This window comes from Vanessa cardui, chromosome 6 (genome assembly GCF_905220365.1).
Source record: "Vanessa cardui chromosome 6, ilVanCard2.1, whole genome shotgun sequence".
In the NCBI taxonomy this organism is placed as follows: Eukaryota; Metazoa; Arthropoda; class Insecta; order Lepidoptera; family Nymphalidae; genus Vanessa; species Vanessa cardui.
The window spans coordinates 4,423,918-4,446,290 of NC_061128.1; the positions used below are offsets into that span (position 1 = coordinate 4,423,918).

The 22,373-nt window shown below is 33.1% G+C and overlaps 1 protein-coding gene across 3 annotated transcripts in view; it reads right to left on the bottom strand.

Annotated features, from left to right (window-relative positions):
- Window positions 1-12,561: 12,561 nt before the first annotated feature.
- LOC124530373 (GATA-binding factor C-like) overlaps window positions 12,562-22,373 on the bottom strand; it is an 84,623-nt gene continuing 74,811 nt past the window's right edge. For all 3 annotated transcript variants that reach the window (XM_047104524.1, XM_047104525.1, XM_047104523.1), the window contains 3 exons: window positions 14,886-15,099; window positions 14,487-14,626; window positions 12,562-14,071 (listed from right to left, as the gene is read on the bottom strand). In XM_047104524.1, coding sequence (XP_046960480.1) covers window positions 14,045-14,071; window positions 14,487-14,626; window positions 14,886-15,099 — 381 coding nt within the window. In that variant the 3' untranslated portion in view covers window positions 12,562-14,044. The remainder of the gene's footprint in view (window positions 14,072-14,486; window positions 14,627-14,885; window positions 15,100-22,373) is intronic.

The window sequence follows — 22,373 nt, forward strand, 5'->3', positions numbered from 1 at the left end:
TACACCAATGGCACAAGAATCGAATCAAAGAAGTTTAACACTACTAACAGCAGGTAATTTAGATAATCGAAATGTTTATTGGTGTGAACCATCTATAACGCTCTTCGGGGGTGAGACAGACTTCTGTGCCGTGGTGTCACCTCGTCGCTTCCGTTTTCCAGATCCCTGTGTGTGTTAGGGACTTATACTATATATGCTACATATTATTCTTAAAAAAACTTGGCCCAAGTAATTCTAATATTTTTTAATAATAAAATCGGAGGTAATACAACACATGCCGTGATGTCACCTCTCCGCTTCTGTTTTCGAGATCCTTGTGTGTGCGAGGGACTTATACTAAATACTCAATTGTTACATATTATTCTTGAAAAAAAAAACTTGTTACAAAAAGTCCAATATGTTTATACCACTCTAATTGACCTCGAGATCTGCAGTGTTACAAATCAACCATAGAATTGAATATTAACTGAAATCTTATACAAGAATTTGTAGTACCTTACCAGGGAGATGAGCTTTGCAATATCACGAGTGAGTCATATCCAAAATGCATACACAATAACGTGAAACAAATCATCAATTTCTATTCCACCTTCTCCTGGATTACAGTCTTCAACGCGTGGCCATTGGCCCAGTGCGCGCAAACTATGACATTTATCTCTTCTTAGGAGAATTTAGTACAGATAAAATAAACCAGTTCTTTCAGTAGCGAGAATATGTCGACGGTCTACAGTTATACAGCCACAGTCAAATGAACACAGTCTGTGCTTTAATCATTCTTTATAATGATATAATTATTTATGTTGATTTGTGATGTTATTTTGAAAACAGGTAAAAAACCGTAATCCACCACGTACCATATGTCACGTTACATTTAATTTATCAAGTTCTCACTATTTACATTATGGTAATCGTTGCATATTAAATTTTGTTTAGCATTAACATTAATATATATAAATAAACAAGATGTTGTGCTACCATCGAAAACTAATAAACTCTGATAAAAAAATACATACAAGTATAACATAAACAGATTGCAATGAAATATTTAATCGATTTCAATATAATGTATTCTATTGAAATTGATATTTTAAACTGACCGCGTTTTCTACACTTGCAAATAATATATTTAGGATAATTGCATTTTCAGTCATACTTAATAACGAAGGTCTTATATTCGTGCGGGCTCCGTGCAGTCCGGCGCGGGCGCATCGATTCCCAGAACTCTTTAATTGCATCCACTGCGAAGATCGAACGCTAAAAATCGATTTTTTATTCGATTTATCCAATGTGAGCCCGAGTTCAAAATCTTGTTTTTGTTTTGCGATAGTGAACGCTCTGTTTATGCAAATTTTACACGCATCTACTGAAACTTCTCAATTAATTAAAGATGGTGACAGACGGCTGCGTTAAGTGTAACGTTTTCTGATTTCATAAGGACGATAACAACTTTAACTTGTTACTTTTACGCACTGATATATGGTTTATGTTCGAGTAAATAAAGCATTACGATAAATAGCCTTTCCATTTTTTCTCTAGTTTCGCTCTTAATCGTTAAATCACAGACGTATATTATTGTCTGAATAATAATAATTAATTATTACAGTGTCTGATTTATAATACTTAATACTTGAACTATACCATCTCTAATTACGCATACAATCTCATGCATCATACATCTTAAAAATGGAATAATAATTATTAATTTATTAATTTTATTTAGTTCAAAAATTGCATTCCGCTCTTATTTATAGAATGGATGTTTTTCTAATGAATGTATCATTTACAACTATGTTATTTATTTATTCATTATGGAGTCGTTATTCATAAATTATTACCAAATAATGTTAAAAAGAATGCAAGTGAGCTAACACTTCAGTATATGTTGAGAATAATTTTAATTGGAGACATAAAGGATAGTGGGCATTAGTCCAGTTCCAGTATTTCAATGAGCGAAATTGTCGCATTCACAACGGCCTGCTTGCGCGTGTCTTCACACCTTTGTAAAACGACTATACCAGCTATTTTATACCTTAATTATATAGAAATAAAATATAATTTAGTCTGTAGGTGATATTCAAATCACCTCATTTAAATAACAATCAATTCCCAACTTTCCTGCGATATCCTTTAAGTATAAATTTGCAAATAAATAACGACCAATGAGACGCTAACTATTAGAAGCATTTCACTGAGTTTTCGTCGTTATGTGTATATACTTTAAGTCGTCTTTCGTTTGTGTTGAAAATATTAATATATCAGTTGTAGTTCTAAAGCTATTCGTGCACGTAATGAGGTGAAACAACTCAAAATGCGAGCGGATTCAAATATGTAGAGTTTTTATCTTTTACGAGTAAGAACTAAATAGGCATCTCTAATCAGAATCTAGTTAGGAGCTAGATTTAAAGACCAATTGCTGAAGCTTAGACACAATCAGAAAGAAGTCATTAGAGGATGGGAGCTTCTGTTTCAAGAAATAACGGTTAGATTAAGATACCTAAAGGTTTTATTGACCTTTCGTTTGTGAAACCAAACCTTAATCCGTGTAGCCTTTATATTATTAAATAATATTATTTTATTGAATAATAATGAAATAAAATGTAACGATAGTACATTTTAAAGTGAAATTCAACATTTGTGATACTTTGGCATCTAAGAAAATGATTAACATATAAAACAATATAATTATAATTGTTTTTAATTGAGAACTACCGAAACCGGTGGTAATTGAATTATGTTTTATATAAATATTAATGTAATTAGCTCATTTATATTATATCTGTATATTAATCACCTTATTAATTAACCAAAGAGAACAAGAGCGGTATAAGATCAGATGGATGTATAAAAATATTCCCATTCACAAAACATTTCAAATAAAACGTATGATTACATGAATTATTATTAATAAATTACTTTAATCACTTTTAATATTTATTAAATAATTAAATTAATGACTATTACAATGTGCGCGAGCTATTAAGAATTTTATATATTTTATAGTATTTATTTCTAGAATATAAAATCTTATACGAACTATAAAGTGAAATATATAGTAACTTATGTTTGTAAATCTAGTGGGATACCGGGATATGCCACAAAATAAAAGAGAATGAAGTAGACAGGTGTAGACAACTCACGCTTGGAGCAAGGTGCAAGAACCGATCAGGTGTGTTTGTATAACAAGGTGCTTATTCAAGGACCACAATAAAATAATAATCCATTGTTTTCTTGCGCAAAATTACAGCTTTTTTCTGCCCGGTTTTATAGTTGCTTTATGACTCGAATTTAGAAATTTGCTTTAAACCTAAAGTTTAATTGATGTAAACTTTAATACGGCTTGTAATATTTTTTACAGTATCATATATATTTTTATTTGATGTTATCGGTTTAGATATCTTGAATTACTGTGATAACTATCTTGCAGTAAGATATAAAATTCGCTCTTCACCTTTAGTTAAATGGACTCATTGAACATTAAAATTATCATAGTAAGTTATGTTGTACACTAGTATGCTACGTTTTCTTAAGAAAAGATAAATATTAGTAATTCCCATATACGCCGTCGTCTACAAAATTTGCGTCGTTGAACGAATACATTTTTTGAATTATTTCATAGAATTTTAATGATTTCGTATGACATTTAGAACACAATGGCAACTCTAGTCTATATTTTATTCCGTACCTTCCCGTTGAGAAAGTCAGTAGGGCTCGAATCAAATACATATATATAAAAAATCTTTTTCTATAGTTACATATACTTTCTATAATTAAATGTTGTACAAATTAGGGAACAGTGCCTAAATAGATAAATATCACACTCTTAACTAATTTCATATTAGTCATCTTCGATCAATTTTCGTTTGACACTACTGATGCTAATCTAATTTAAATTTTTAGATTACAAATAAGTCTTCGATACAAAATTCTAATATGTAAGTATATTTTATAATGATTTTTATTTAAAATTAAGGAACCATATAGGACTATTGCAACGTTACAGTTGAAAACGTGTTAATGCATTGAATTTAAATATTCAAGTATCTAAGTTATTACTAACAAAATCGCTCTCGAATAATATTCGGTCAGGTGCAGAGGCGCGTGCGCAAAACTTTGACAGTTAACCTCAGATGAACTGACGGATTCAACCGTTCACTTCTCGGAACCTTGTAAAACTCCAACTTATATTTTATTTCGCATTGCTAAGCCTCAAGACAAGCATAAGGCTACGTCGATAATATATGACAACCTATGTACCTACTGCAAATTCACAACATAACAAAATACTGCTTTTGAGTTTAAATACAAACTTTTTTTTAAGACGAGCATATAATACTTATAAAATCGCCAGGATTATGTCCATATTTTTTGGATAAAATTGCAAGAAATATACATATGTAAATACTTATTCAATATAACATCTTATTTTTAATTTTTAGTGTTAAAAAAATAATTAAAACTATTAATTATATGTGTTTTTTTTTTATTTAATTATATTATTAAATAAATTACATTTAAAAATCAATAATTCTCTGAAATGACAATACAAAATTTCTTGTAAAATAAAATCATCATTTGATTCGATATAATTGTAAGTCTTTAAAAACGTCTAAGCATTATAATATACAAAATAGAATATTGATGATAATTTAAGAATATTTTTATTGAATCTTTGTTCCAATTAGACTATGACTCATAAAACAGTAAAAATCTAAAAGGAGCATAAGCACACGTGGCCGAAGTAAAACCTTTTTGCGTCAAAATGTTTATAATCAGACGTTGCAAAAACGATGCACTTCAAAACTGCACACGTGTAATTGTTGAAAATATACTTCTGGAAACAATTTTAAAAAAAGAATCTCCAAACCGAAAATCCAGGAATGAAGTCAAGAACCTCGTAATTAGTGAGCCCGTTGGCTAAAGGTGCGTGTCTAAACTTCCGTTGGACTCAGTCGCCTATAAACCCTTCGCAGCTTTAGACACAGGTGCTCTGGTTCCTTTAAAAAATCCTATCTTTTAAAACCTCTACGATGTGTAAAATAGGAGGGGACTTTGCAATCATAATTTTTATTATCATGACAGTTTTATTAGTAGAAATTTAATCGATTGAGTGGTCAGTACAACTGGCTTCTGAGCCGACGGCTGCAGATTTGATTTCATCGTAACGAAAATGTGTAATAGATCTTGTGTAGATACGCTTTCATTATTCCGACATTGGTTGCAATTTTTATGTAAATAAGATTTTATTATTATGTACCGTACCACGTGATCCTCGCTCATACTCGTAGGATCTTATTAAAAAAAAAAAGATTTTTCTTCTACACCCAAATTCAAAAAAAATGTACATTTATTTATGTAATTTTTAATATACAAATATTAAAATTTTCTAAATATATGTACTACTAGCAGTGCCCGCAACCTTGAACGCGTTTGAATTTAACAAAAAAAATGTCATTGTAGCCTAAGTTACTCCTTATTATATCAGTTATCTGCCAGTGAAAGTCCCGTCAAAATCGGTCCAGCCGTCCCAGAGATTAGCCGGAACAAACAGACAGTCAGAAAAAAATGTAAAAAAATTTATTTTGGTATAATTACTATGTATACATACATACGCATTGAGTAAAAAAGAGCTATTTTAATATTACAAACAGACACTCTTTTATTATATGTATAGATTCTGTATGAAAATGTAATACAGATCATACATTTTTGATCGTTCGTAGGTTTTTTCATTTAGTTCAGTTTCCTCAAATAGCAATTTCAAAGACGTTTTACAAATGACAATTAATTTATCACATAGTCGCGCTACTTTATCGAAATTCCGTAAGTTTTTGTGAAGGCACCTGCGCCACGCTCGGATCCCTGAAAGCCCGTTACCGCAGTTGATAATTACCATACTTTGACTCGAACAGAAATATTATTTTCCCCAATACATGACTTAAAATTCAATACGTTTGCACCAAATTATAATTACGACTGTTCCTCTACCGACTGCATTAAGGGTCGTTTTCTCTGTATATATTAAAATATTAATGCGCGAGGGAGGCCGGCAGGTGTATTCGGAACTATTAAGTTACGGACACTCAATACTGGCAGACGTCGTCATGAGCCGTGCATAAATATGTCACGAATAACACCGTGGTTTTGGCAGTTTTTGGCGGTTTAATTTATGTCTTTATTAGACGGAAGGCCTAAGCGTAATATTTATCAATAAAGGATTTTCGGTGTAGAATTCGAACACACGCTTCATACGGATATCACTAATCCTCAATTCCTGTCATTAAACTGCGATCGCAAGCAATTTGCCGAGGCTTGCTACTTAATAACATTGATTTAAGAAATCCAAAATATATCAATCCGTATTTCCAAGAAAAAAAAATTCAAAACATATGACATAACCGCCAGAATTGTTTTCATTTATAATGTCTAATTATAAGTGTATATTATTTACATTATAGTTACTACGCCTTAGTTACATTATGTTCATATTAACTATATTTTGCAGGTTCTATCCCGGACTTATATATTAATTAATTTTTATTAATCCCGGATTAATAAAATAATTTATAATTAAGTTATTGCTTTGCCGTAAAGGAATATATGAATAGAGCAGCAATATAAACCAAAATGTACAGGGTGATAACTATCCATGTGTCTGGAAAAATCCGCATTGAAGTCTTAACCCAACAGTGGGGCCCAGACTTGAAAAGAAAGATAACAAATATGCGCTTTAAATATAATTGTAGACGGATATAGCCAGCTATCTCCTTTGTGATTGTCTTTGGCCTTCTGTGTTTATTATACACTAATAAATGCTTACTTTGAATTTCCCTTCAGAATAAAAAATAGACCAATATAGGTCATTGACATACTAATTACTAGTTGTCGTTCGAGGCTTCGATCTCGATATGTTAGGCAAAAATCGTAGCCTATATCCCTCCTTGAAGTTCAAGTTTACTTCACACAAAATTTCATCAAATTCGGTTCATTGATTTTGTCGTGAAAGAGCGACAGACAGACAGAGTTACTTTCACATTTGTAATATTAATATAGATTAACTCATAATAATGCTCAACGAATAGACTCAATTTGGCAGTATGACTGTAACTCATTTTACTAAGTTTTATGAATCAGACTTAAAATTATAAATTCTTTATTATTTATAAAGGATATTATAATTTCCCTAGTCGAAATCAACGAAACATTCACAAACTAGCACTAAATAATCAATATATTGATGAATGCTTCCTTTGATTATTTATTTACATTAACGTTTAAATGCAGTACGTATGCATAACACATAAACGTACGGCTTCAAGTCAGTATGGTCTATCGCCTATTAAAATATTAAAAAAATTACGTAAAGCATTCTTTTATTATCAAAATTTCCTTTTAAGTTAACGTAATTTAATGTATAAAATATCAATTATATTGTTGATATTTTTATACCTTCATTAATTTATTATTAATAATTTATATATTTTAGTCTTTCTAGAACGAATAAGTCATCCTTTATACATTTCAACGTGTTTTCTGTGTATATTTTATGTTAAATAATATCGTCCTGTTATTCAATTGATTGATTGTCATTAATTATGCATATTCTTTGAATTATTTATTACAATATGTATATTTGCATAATAAATATTTAAATTGGTCTCTTAAATGAGTATACATATAATCGAATTTAAGTGCCTAGTTATTCTTGTGACTAGTTAATGAGATTATAATCGCGAAGTATTTTGTTTAAACCTCAAATCGGACGAATAAAAATTAAGAAAGTTCCTGTCAAGAGATTCTATGATATAGATATTAGCAGCTCGTAATTTATAGTTAGTTAAGATTTCTGTGGCTTGTCTTCCTTTCGGCCTAAGAATTTAAAAGTTACAGAGTGCATGCTTATACATTTGGTAAGTTATTGTTACTTCAGAGGCATATGAAGACATGGGTCAAGTGTGTTAAGAGCGATATGTGAGAGATGATGACGAATAATGGATGAGAATGGGAGAAAAGGGCAAGCTGCGCTAATCCCAAATAGTTTGTGACAAAGGCAGGGAATAGAAGAAGACGTTATAGTGTCTCCTTCGTAGTTTGATAAGCTCCAATGTCCGAACGAATGGCTGCTGCGTGTGAAATCAACCGAAAGATAACAATGATTATATTAATAATTATTTATAAAATTATTATATTTATTCATTATAAATAAACGTAATATTTACGAAATATTTCATAAAAATAAAATACGTATTAAGTCTCTTAAGTCTTTCAAATTTAATAGAGTCCACCGATTTTTTTGAGTATAAATAGATACATCACTAAATAAAATCGATCACTGTTCAATTAAATATATTATTACTATCGGTGATACTAATGTTATCATTTTCATCACAATCATTATTAGAAAACAGATCTTAAATAGTTAAGGCCTTAAAACAGGCATAGAGCAATGAAATCAGTACATTGTTATGACTTCTACAATCAATTTTAAAAGAAGAATAAATCTTAATGACAGGAATAATTTAATAATTCAATAAAACTTTTTGCAAATTTAAAACCGAAAATCAAACCATTCAAACGATTCACTGATAATATCCAATGACCCATTATCTTCAGTTAATGAAATCAATATTTTTTTTGTACTTACACGCAGGTAGAAATCCGACATTACATTTAATGTAATCTTTGCAACAGTTTAAATGATTCTTGTTTGTTAAATTTTGAACTGAAAGTAGTAGTAAGGTACGAATTAAAGAGATTGTTCTTAGGCCTTAAACGTAGTTATTACATACCAATAATAATTCACGTTTACAATATTTCTTTAGTCAGGCGTGAGTTCCCTATAATTTGAATTGCCATACGGCATCTACTAAACGTATAAATTCCTTTATGATTTACTAAAGTTTTGAATAAAAACAGTACTTATAACATGAATATGGATTTGGAACTGGTATCGTACTAGAAATACAATTTGTTAAGTAATCGACACGAGGTTATTGTGCTTATCAAATAAATGATTCTGTCGGCAGAATTCTGCATCATCAACAACATCTACCCAATTATTAAAACTGCGAGAAAATACCAATTGTTTAATTTCCAATGAAACTAAAAAAGTTATTCTTTTTCTCTAAATTTATACGAGACAAGCTTTCAACTATAATTTGTTATAAGAAAAAGCAAAGAAAACCTGTTATACAAGGATGGGTTTTGATTTTAAATAAAAATGTAACTAATAAAAACAAAGCGTTATAATAATAAGTTGCAACACACGAAAAATCCACGTTTACGCCAGCTTAATAAGTACAAAACTTTAATATACATACCTTACTTTTGTAATCCTCGTGCATAGTAATGGATTGGTCCTCGCTTGCTAAAATTTATATTTTTGGTAAATATTTTAATTTTTAATTTCTAAATCTTGAAAAAAATATAAATAATTCTGATAATTACTGTACCACATAGAATTAAGCACTGGAGCTATAGATTTCTGAATATTGAATGTAAACAAATGACTGTATGTGGATTATCCACATCAGATTTGTTTCTATTATTAATTCAAAAAAATATCAGAATAGGAATAAAAATATTATGAATTGGTAAAGCTAAATCCAACCAAATCGGCTGTGATTATTTGTATAAAATATTTTTATTTCATTTGACGCCTTTGTAACAATTCTATTCTATAGTAGATGATGTTTTTATTTAGGTCCGATAGTACATCTGCAATATTTTTTATGTCGCAATGTGTAGTTGTACATTTAGTAATTACGAATGGTCAACGGTACTTGGTCGGTTCGATCGGAAAGTCTCTGTTACGTCAGACACGTATGATTGAACACCGTTCGTGACGAAATTATTAAATATTTGCATAAGTCATTCACGCATTATTTGCAGTCCGGGACGTTTGTGTTGGCGTAGATCAAAGGAAGGCGCCTAAACAGAAGTTTTTGAGTTTTTAATAAACCGGTCAAGTGCCGAAGAATGTCGCAACATTAATTTAAATGCATCAATACAATGCTACATTGTATGGCTGGTCATGTACGGATCAAATAAAAATTAGTGGGTTTTTCTATTAAGACAGTTCCATGCCCTGGAGTTAATCGCAGAGTTACTCCCGTTCCTTGAAAATCATGTAAAGCAGGGACATATCGGAAGGTTAGTCTTTATTAAAGACGGAATTGTAGCGCAAATCAATCAGGACACATATTATGCTTATTAGAATAATTATTTTTATATGCAACAACGTATTACACAATATGAAATATAATTCATTGAGTTATATTAATCACGTAGAATTAACATAGTAATATTAAATAAGGACGCAGGGCCAGCCCTTTCATAAAAATGAAAATCGACTAATATGATTTTGATATTACAAAATTTTAAAACTAACTAACAGTATTCAATCTCTATAACATTTCTGTATAAAGTATTGGATTCTCAACTATTTTGATTCGCTGGTACTAGGTTGTACTTTAGGTAAAATATGTACATATAATTCTTGGTATCTACTTAGTTGCAGTTTATATTCAGATTGTAAAGAAATCGTAAAAATATAAGTCAATACCTACTAAGTAATCCATTTAAAAATTAAAAAAATAACTATATTACTTTTGACTATTATTTCTTTTTTATTTAAAAAAAACTTATAATTAATAAATTAATTATTTTTTGTTAAATGAAAATTTAATTCGAATTTAAACAATCTCGAAAAAATAATCTCTTGACAGAGTTTAATGCTTCATCTTAATAGTTATGGTGATGCTACTTAACACTCAACGGTTACTTTGTATGTTGTTATTTTATGAGTGCTTAATAAAAGATAGATAAAAGTAACATATTGAAACAAATACTTGGCATACCATGTTGATTATACAATTTTAATGTCTACAGGTGTATAATTATATGTATATTTGAACTCTAGCAAAAATGTTATTTACATGATAACAATACAAACTCCATAAATTCTAAAGAAAAGCTAAAGAAGTCAACCGTATTCTTTACGATGATCTTATTATAATAAAGAATTGTGCTATAAAATTGAAAAGCCAGTCAAATATGTCTTGACACTCGTGTGGCGCGGGGTCAGCGAGATAAGCCCGGGTAAGTCCAAGATTGATTCCCGGATCAGACGGATAGTCGCGAGCATCCGAGTGTAGACGATTCTTTACTCACGACCCACTGATCTCTATGACTGACTCCTAAAGCGATTTGTGATGCCATCCCCGACACTTTTGAATCAGAGTGGATATTGGCTACCAATGATTTATGAAGTCCTAGTACTTTAGACTGGGTAAATACGATCTTGCATAATCACTATAAATAAAGTCGTATTACCTCGTACTGATGAAATGTTTATATGGGGTTGTAATAATACAACTTCAGCCATTAATCGTCAGTATATTTTTCAATTCGCTTATCTTAATTCAATTTAGGCTCGAGTTACACGTTCGAATATACGCAGAACCTTTGTTGGAAGGAAATACAACAGTTTTACAGTCGTAATTTAGCGAAGTGCGAAGTTCCGTCACATCGGGGGGTACGCGCATTCTCGGTTAGGTGTAAGAATATGCGCCCAGTGTTGTAGGCCTTGAATATTCCGCGGTGTTGCCACACGCAATAAATCGCAGGGAGTGATGGCGCGCTTTTTGTTGCGCGACATTTTTTCCCGCGCTAGTGCCGCATATATCACCGGCCGGTACGTAGTGACTTATGCGGTTGTCTCAAGTCCCGCTTAAAATAAACCGCGCCATTTTTTGAAAGGTATATTATTCCTTTTGTTTACTTTTTATTCGTACTTAATACTTCGTGCCTCCATCAGGTCTACATAAAGGACCGATATAATTTATTTTGTTGTTACTCTTTTAATGTCCGACAGTCCTTTACACGTTATGACTTAAAACCTGATTTGAAATCCGTTTAATTTTACCTGCTCTCGACTTTTTCATGTCAAAAAACAGATGTAAGGTTTAGTCTTGCGCAAAGAAAAATCGAAAAATAAATCCCACACTTTATAGAAGCAGATGGAAACGACGCGACCGCAACGCCGGTGAAGCGAAAACGCTTACAAAATGACTAAATCTTATTGAACTAAAAAGATCAATCGCAAACATTAATTGTATACAACAACGAGGCACCCTTGAAATCCAGACGATCAGGAACCGCAAATAAAACCGAGCTATTAAATAAGGCAAGTCGGGGAGCGTTTTATAGGTACATTATCCGATGTCCTTTCTTCTGAAATGCGATTAAAATTGAATAGGTCCATATGTCGCCAGCAGCGGCCCCGTTGCGTCACAATCACACGGCCGGCTGCATTTTCAATTTGCCGCGAGATAAGCGCGACTTTTGGACTTTTTCTGCGGAATGGCGGAATTGATCCGGTGACTTATGGCGAACGCAAGACGGACGGTCAATTGACTCGATTTCTAATTTAATTCAATGCTTCTCGAAATGTATGCGATGTATTCATGTCCATTTGACCGTGAAATGTGTTAACGATAGACGTCTGGTCCTTCAGTTGATGCAAGTAAGGTTTGTTTCAAGTGAAACAAATAAAAAGCCACATTGAAATATCAATAAGTATTGATAATTTATTCGCAATTTTATTTAAAATACACAACTTCACAATGTTTCGTTTTAAAAACTAAAACTTTAGGTACGGGATATCGTTACAGGCTTGTTCTGCGGTGATCGCTAATTTACATTTTTAATATTTTGAGTTTTTTATTTTCTAAGGTCATTTACATTTTTATATTTACACATACTTTTTGATATTGAAACAGTGATTTTAGGAAATGTCATTAATATTTAAACATTTTATTCCTCGTAATGTCATCCCCCAAAAACAAAATTTCGTGATTAATTTATGGCCACACAATGTCTTATTTTTATAAAGTACAGCAATACAAATAATTCATGTAATATTTCATAACAAATCAAGATACATACAGTTAATCTGTTACAACCCAATCTTGTGACCTAAGTGTTCTTTAGTTAGACGAGAAACATTTTGTGACAGTCGAAAATAATTGTTTCTCGTATTGACAATGTTTTATCGTAAATTTATTTACAACATACGAGTTACATCTATCATATAAATTACTATTGCGTTTTAATAAAGACTACACGAATCGAATTTACAAAAGAAACATCTGGAATTTTTGAACACATCACAATTCCTATAGCGAACCGAACAGTTCAAATTAAATACAATATAAAAATAAAACAATCTATACAGGAACGGAATATAACTTAATAAGATATGTACAAATACACAATTTTTTTACGAACGATACCTACTTATATATTTATATAAATCATCTAAGCGGACATAGTAATCTTATCTAATATTATAATACTGTACAATTTCGCTAGTTACTTCACCTTGTAAAAAGAACTTAGATCCGCGCCACACTTACCTACCGAATCGAGCAATCGGTAGCCGCTTCGAGTGTTTACATACTTTGTAACACTATTTAAACTTTAATGTTTATTTCAACTCACATTATCACTGCGTACCTTTGTTTATAAGTACATCGATTTTGCCAATTTTTTTCAAGTAACATATAGTTAAAGAAAAAACATTTTAAGTTTAATTATCAATAGAAATTAAAAAGGAACTTTAATTTATCAATTGATCGACAATTAAAAAAAAACGGCAAAATCGATTTACGACAATCGATAGACTCGACCAAAAAGGTCGGTAACAGTCGACTTAGGATCCGGTAGTTTAGAGTGATACGACTTATTACTCGTAGGGAACGAATCACGGTATATAAAAGACATTGGGATAACAACTGGTTTTAATCAGATATGTTTGATCAATTCATCAATCCGAGTTGATGTTTGGGTGTATAGCGCTTAGAAACATCAATTCTGTCACAGTCTTATAAATTAGTGTGATGTGTCGTAGTATTTGTGTTATTGATGACCTATCATGCTACAAGTGAAATCACAGTATCTATTTTGTGATGTATTTGTCCCAGGTCGCTCCTGGCGAGACGTACCTACATTTCCACCGTATTCGTGCTCTTGTTTGGTTGACTTATCACGTGTACTCGCTCCTCCAGCCCGTCTGTAAAGATATCGTCTTGTTATCGGCTTGTTTACATATAACTCATTAACATTTGTAGAACGACCAAAGATCTGTCAGCGATCTGTCTGTGTGTGTTAAAACAACATTGAAATTCAAGTAAGCATTTTATCGATTCAAACTAATTTGAGAAAGTTTTATTTATAACTAGTTGTCGCCTGCGGCTTCACTCGTGTTTTAAGAATCAGTTATCATGTTTTAGGCAAAAAAGTAGCCTATGTCCTTTCTTGGAGTTTAAGTTTGCTTCACGCCAAATTTCATCAAATTCTATTCATTGGTTTGGTCGTGAAAGAACGACAGACGGACAGACAGACAAACAGATAGAGTTACTTTTACATAATAGTGGTATAGATTATAATTCTAAGGGTGAGCTATATTAACGATATTAATTACTTACCATAGAATTTAGTTGCGCGAGGTGGTGGTGATGATAGGGGTTATGCGATGTCGGTGGTGGGGCAAAGCCCTGATGTGGGGCTCCATACCAGTGCGACATGTGCGCCGCCGCGGGGTGCACCAGTCCTACTTGGTGTTGACCTATAGACATAGAAAAATGTTAATAGCTTGCTAATTGTAAATTTATAATTATTTTAAGAATGGTATATATTCAAAAATGCTCCAATTATAACATTCTAAACAGCCGCAAGACATATATACATACCGGTTACTAGTTTGTTTAGTAGACGTTGGTTTCGAATATAGACTATATTACTCAAAGCTTTAATTATGATTATTATGATGAGATGTGGGGTCAAATCTCTAAAAATAATGATTAATGAGTTTAGTCGATTCTTACCGAAATCCATTGCCGAAGGGAAGGCGGAACCACCGAAGCCTTTGGTGGCATCACCGAGAGGCTTGATCATGTCTCCCATGACACCGCCCAGAGCGAGAGCGCACGCGCCTCCTCCACCCATCCCCATTCCACCCTTCTTCTTCTTGCTTTTACTGCTTAGCTTGCGATTTCTTGTTTGTATACCTTCTTTCTTCATTGTCAATGGCCGATTTACCTGCGAACAAAAAAATAACATTTTTGAAACGTGAAATTATTAGCAGTAATGAGATCAAGAATGTTTGTCTTGCCTTTGTCATTTGTTTTGTAAACAAAACAGTACAGTCAAATAATAATGATATTAACCTGAAAAAGGCATAATTTAATTAAGTGCATTTGTCCCGTATCGTTGCATCTCGTGAGCACACCGTTATCTTAATATGTCTGCCTACAAAAGGAAATGCAAGTTCACCTACTCGGTAGCACGTAGGACATTCCTCATTGAACCATGTTAACATGAGTTTAACAATCGTAGCAGCCTGACTCAGTTTTACCAACGCGTTCCAACTTTATTGCTTTGACATGACATTATAGCTGTATAAAAAACGTTTGCAAACTAATTTGGAATGCTAAGTAAGAAGTATAAAGGCGAGCCGAGACCATAAAATGGTATCACAATGGGCTGTGTGCGAATATTTAGCTGTTTGGTTGCCGAAGCCGACATGCGTGAAGTGGACCTACGACGCATCCTAATTACAGCAGCGTTGCACTTTGTGACTACATTTGTTGCTGGTGGGAAACTTGAGTTGCGTCATCACGCATTCGTATGCCGAAATGCTAAGGATCGTGTTTATTAGCGACAATCATGCCAAATCATCCGCTTTTTTTGTTCAAATTTAAAGAAGTCACAATTTCAACAGCAGGGCATGGACCTGAATCTTTAAGGGAATCAAAGTGTCTTGTTTCGCAAATTGTACCCAATTAATGAAGTCATAAGTCGGATAAATTGCTGTTTGTTTTGTAATAAATTACGCTTAATTTGATCAATTCATTCTCTACTGGGAGAATGTTGCAATCTATGAGTTTCAAACTGACAGTAATATATGTTGCTAAATAACATTTTCACATCTCATTCTGCTATGTAGCTTGATCTCCGCTCCTGATACGAGTGTAACCTTAGGTGAAGCTAAGTACATATCATTTAAATGCAAGGTATTCTTGAGAGCGCGAAGAAAGCACCGGCAGTTTTATTGTTTTGCGTGCGAATTGCACTTTCATATTTGAGCAATTCGCGGGTCAAGTATCTCGGTCACTTTCTGCATTGCATCGTTATTTCCAAGAAGCGTGCGTCACGACGGACGGACGGACGGACAATGAGTTATTCATCGCCTTCCATGGAACTTGGCGGCGGCATGTGGCCTAAACGCACGATTTCATTGCGCCCGCGCCTGCGCCGGCACCAGCTCATACGCATGACCTGATCTTATTTACGCTTTTGGTGTAACGCGTGTGGCGCTAGCTAAGCGAACATTAATCTTCCGATGACCAATCATATTAAGACGCCTAACATAAGAAATTGCTACTGAAATGTTCACGCAAACTCAACTGCCTCTTAAGTGTACCAACAATGCATATAAAAAGCAAATCGCACTAAGATCTACAACCAGACCATAAAACTGTCCGCAGGAAATCGCGCACGTGACCCGTGGTCGTCAAACTCGCTCAATTAATCGACGGCGACGATACTTGTTTAGTCCAATATTTATTATTACATTAATAATAAGATCGTAAATCTTATGATATAAGAATTATTAATAAAATGCGATTTTATCAAAACATGATTGAGTCGAGATGGCCTAATGGATATACCTAACACGTCGATAATAGTCGAAGATCGCATGTCCGATTCCGGTCAACGCCGCTGTTTTTAATGTACTTAAAATTCATCTCGTGTTCAGAAGTAAAGGAAAACATCGTAAGGAAGTCTATTTGTCGCTTAACCTTCATTCGCCTTCATCATCCAACAACTTTAGATTAGTCCAGGTAGTGGATCAAGCCTCAAACTTTCTGCTATAAACAAAATGCCAGTCTAACGATAGCAAATTAACCACATCTTACTTTCTTACTTTTTAATAATTAAGCTTAAAATTGCAATTGAATAATTTTCGTTTCAATTGGACACAAGTGCGTTTTCAATCTTCGACAATGGAAGGTCATTTAAACCGGCAAGTGCAGTAAAACCGTGCGTGCTAATTCCCAATGTCCCTAATACGTTCCTACGAATCGCCCACACATCACGACACTCGCATACCGCGCCGTCGCTGCTTGCAATTGAACCAATATAAAATGCATTAACATTAGCACTGCCGGCAGATTTAGTGCAGCGTAATTAGGTCATTGAGAAGCCTTCGGTGTGATGGAAGAGAATGCATCAAATACATAACAGTTGTAACACAGCTAAATGTATCATTAGATATAAACTACGAAAACGAATGGATCTCGAACATTTCTGGATCCTTCCTTCCTTTAAAAGGTACAATAATTCTCATATGAATTTAGTTGGAAATGTCAAAGTGTTCAAAGAAACAAATAGTACATCAAACAGGAAAATGTTCCCAAGTTCGCAATCGTCATACGTTGTTTGCATGCGAAATTCAGTCCCTTTTAAGGATTATAGTCCCATAACCGGCGCCGCGGAAGGCGTATCTGCACCTAAAATGGGTACCTAGGTATACCCGAGTACAGTTAGTACTTAGATCTCAAGACATCCGCCATGTTGGAGCTGAATTGCTTAATAACTGGCCATTATGTCAGGTTAATTACATTGCCGTTCCCACTGAGACGATGCGCTCTGTATACACGAAGGCATTGCGGGCTTGTTGCATCCGACTTATACATAATATGTATGCACCTACACGCACACAATAATAATATAAAAGATAAAAGAAAAAGATTCATGTATGACAATATGTTCAAGATCAAAACCTTATTGCGAGTACTAATTTAAAGTATATTCGTTATTATATTTTTCCCATTTTCGAAATATTTGAAATGAGTAGATAAACTTTTGTAATGAGTGCTAAGTCGTGCTAATTATTTTTGCCAGTACATTTTCTCCTATCATATAAAAAGCAGGCACTTAGCGTACAAAAACAATAACAATTACGAAGAGAAATATCTTGGTCATATGCTAGTGAATCCGTTTCCTTGCTAACGATACACGCACTTTGCATGCAACATTCCGCCTCTTTGTACGGCCGACCAAACGATATACATAAATCCTTAAGCGATATAAATTCTTATTTCAACTAAGATAGAGATCATATTCGTGCAAGCTTATACGCTATCTACGTAATAGAAAAGTCTATATCAACATCACATTAACACACAATTCTGATATCAATGGAATAGCAATAAAGGTTACTTTGGCTCCGATAATAATTGGTTGTATTGTGATGTCTTGTAAATTGAAGCTGGAAATATAATTTTCAATAGATAGCAGTTTTAATGCTTAGCGGAGGAAAAGCAGGTGAATGCTTCCATGTAGACGCATGTATGTACGCAATTTAATAGTGTACCTCTTTATATACCTATGTACATTTATTTTCTTTTTATTTAAATGTCTTGGGTAACTGATGATTCCCAATTTTTAAGACAACGGTTACATTTCCGTTCATTATCAGATAATTTATCTGGATGATATCGTGCAACAAATATTTGATAGAAATATACTGGTAAATTTTATATACCTTTTGTAACTTCTACTAGTAGGTAGTTAATATTTCTATTATGTATCTACTTCTCACCCACCAGCAACCAGCAATACAAAGAATTGATATAACAAGTCAATAAGATAATATAATATCAATCTTGACCACAAATCAAACTTCATTAGTTTACGTTTTATTACTATCCATTGTATGACTGTTAGATTTTATTGATAGGAGTACAGTACGAAAACCAATTATCATATTTAACATTGTGAAAATATCCCATGAAGGACAGGTTCTTCTCTCTTCTTGAGATAGGTATAGATCATATATCAGCACGTTACTCAAGTGAGCCACAGATTCTGTATACAAGTTTCTTCATAAAAACATGTGCATGAAAAGTCACCGCTGCTCACCAGGTTTTTAAGGCGGATTTCAATATTTGTAAACAATTTAAATGTATCCAATAGGTCGTTCTTATAGAATATAAAGGGTATAAAATATATCGTAGCACTTATGTACAAACGTTCACAATCAAGTCGCTGAGCAATTACAAGGCGACGCGCGACGTCATGGCTCTATACCGATGCCGTTAGGGTAGGATCGCGTGTGTACTTCGCATTCACCTATATGTCGATCCTAGCCTTGCACTCCATCCTTAAATAACTCTTAACCAACAAACTCCTCCAACACGAACTCATTGTAATTCATTTCTCCGTCAAATATTTATTTTATGTTTAATTTCAATTTAATATCAGCAGCTATCACTGTACTTTGACGTAATTGTAGACATATTTTACTAGAAACGTAATTACTTATAACAAGCTCTCGTTACGTTCGGTGCCGTGTTGTTAAATCAATTATAATGGCAGGATAAATTACCAACTTTACATCATTTCTGAATGACGGCACAATTTATATTAAAAAAAAAAACGAAAAAAATACCAGTTCATTGTGAAAAATGTTTTCGAGCTTGTTTGCTGTGCGTGTGAATAATTACGTTAGGTTTCTAGCGTACGTGCTATCTGTTCCCATCTGGCCACAGCCGCCATAAAACCACTCAAATGGGAAAATAACAGGCTCACATACAATGCCATGGAAAATGCGGCCCCCGATGCGCATAATTTTTCCGACAGCTAGAAAGCTTTATACTCACGTCCGTGTGTAATTAAAGCGGTATTACGAATGTTTCACTGAGTAACAACGAAACAAAGGAAAATCGATATGGATACTTGCACTTAGACCGTTTGCATTTGATATTCGATCCAATTAATAATTATAGAAACTACTATAACATGATAACTGTTTTAACCCACTAACGGACAGTGAGATCATTCTTCAAAATTGTGATATCACCGTAGATTTATTATAAATTATATTTGATACAATACGCGGCTATCTGGTTGTTTCAAAGTGAATTGTAACGAATATCCGAACTTAATTTCAGTCGGTCAAACAAAAGAACAAATATAAAACGAAATTCGGTACCGTTCCAAATGTTCCAATTGTCGCAACAAAACCAGAACAAAATGGAATGCAACAGACACGAAGCGAGAGAAATTGTACAAACTCCGCTTAGCTGTAAATCAATCGATAAAGATCAGATAAATTAGACAGGCGTACCAGTGCACGACAAACCTTAAGAATTAGCAACCAATTACACAACAAAAAATGTACACCCATTATCAAGCAAAAAACCGCCTTAAATGGCTTTATTGAAACTGATCGCTGTCACGTGCGACTTTTGTTTTTGTCGGATAATAGCCCATTGATGTCGATGTTTACCTAAATAACGATTGCAATTACCATTATAATGGAACCGACCATCTTTCGTAATAACTATCATAGCATTCGTAGCGAAGCCTGTCAAAGACGAAAAGTCATGTGCATATTTATAATTCGTTTAATTCGCGGGACAAGTTAAAAACATAATCAAGTTAATGTTTTCAGATTAATCTCGCATGTTTGTCTACGCCCCGAGTCTATGAGTTAATTTATTTTAATAGGATATATAATATAAATGCCAATAAAATAATCCTAGCATTGGTTGCCTCGTTAGCCTATATCTGGTTTATAAGGCTGCACAAAATCCGATTTTAAGTACGGTTTTTGCTACTGCTACCTAAGTTTGGAAGTTGTCGGTACAAACACTGCTACTTCCCGCATCTCGAAAGTCTTGAAACATTGATGGTAAAATGCCCAGTTGTGTCAGATCAATGTTCCTTTGTAATATGAGCACCTGTGGTCTATACATATTTGGGTACTGTAACATCGCCGCAATTGGCTTTTCTCTGTTAAGAATGTCCGCTTTGACCAAAATCGATCAGGTGTACATCATTAATGTGACATAAATTATAATAACTACCTTTATATTTAACTTGGCCCTAATTAGCGTAATTAAAAACGTCGTAATTTATTTTAACTTACAAATTAGTTTAAAAAAAATAGTTATGCCCTATTTTAGGACATGCTCTGTCATCCTCCTACATTGTGAAGCTTTATCGAATATATGTAGCAGCTTTTCCACGACATAGTAAAAAATATCTTTACTTGGTGGTAGAGCGTTCGGCAAACCAGTCATAGAGCAATACTTAGCATTATTGTGTTCCTGTTCGAAGGGTGAGTGAGCCTGTGTAACTACCAGTAAAAGAAACATAACGCCACCCCAATAGACACTCATTTGCGATATTAGGAGTGGTTAATATAAGAAATATTATATGGAACAATGCTAATGTTTATTGACTAATATCATCAGGTCCAATCCCATTTCCTTACCCACATCATAAAAAACCCAAACTCACAAACTCGTTTGTTAGTAAGTCGTTGATTTAAACTATCACTAATAGGTCATTATCACCTTGTACACAAAAGAACACATCATACGGTTTCGAAAATTTTTCTAGTCACTTTTACGGTTTTCGATACAAAATATTCCAATAAAAGTTAAATTTCAAAAACGAATTTAACGTTAATTTGTAAAATGAAACATATCACGCCACATTATTAAATAATTTTGCTGTTTCAGATCTAAAGAGAATCTGATGCTAAAGAGTTTTACATATAAAGTACTTGTAGGCAAAACCTCGACGTCGCGTGTGCGTACGTTTTTATTAATAGATAACTCAAACTCATAACACGTTACAAGAAATGACTGGATCGACTTACAATAGATATAAATCGTGTGAACTGCTAACACCTATAAATTGCAAGATATAATAGACTCGTACCCGCCTACGAATTCACTTGCCTTATACGTTTAATTATTATATCAATGCCAGTAATATCAATAAAAACGAATGCATATGGGAACTCTTTTTACAAGCGAACTTAATTGTTATATCAATGCACATATTTCTTGCCTTATTGTTATAATTTTGTAACACTATTATCGCGATAAATTGTTTCTTAGAAAATGTATGTTAGAATAGAAAATCTTGTTGAATATTTATACCTTATTGGTAACTCCCATACTCTCCTAACATTAATAATGAATTTTTAAAGAGAAATAGTTGTTTAGTCATTCTATTTTACTAATTAAATATCAATTATTTCTTTAAAAGGTGCAACAGTATACATATTAAACGCTTATAAATAATAAAAATACTTAAAACTATTTCCGGAAACTGTTTGGCAACTATATTCAATCAATCAAAGAAATTTAACGAAATAACGTTTTGCTTACGAATTGACGTGTAGCTGTTTCTAAATGTACTTTATAGAACCACCAAAGATAGTAGTAGGGATCCTGAAGAGTATAATACAGTTTTACTTACGATTTTCTCATCTGCCTTTTTTAATTACG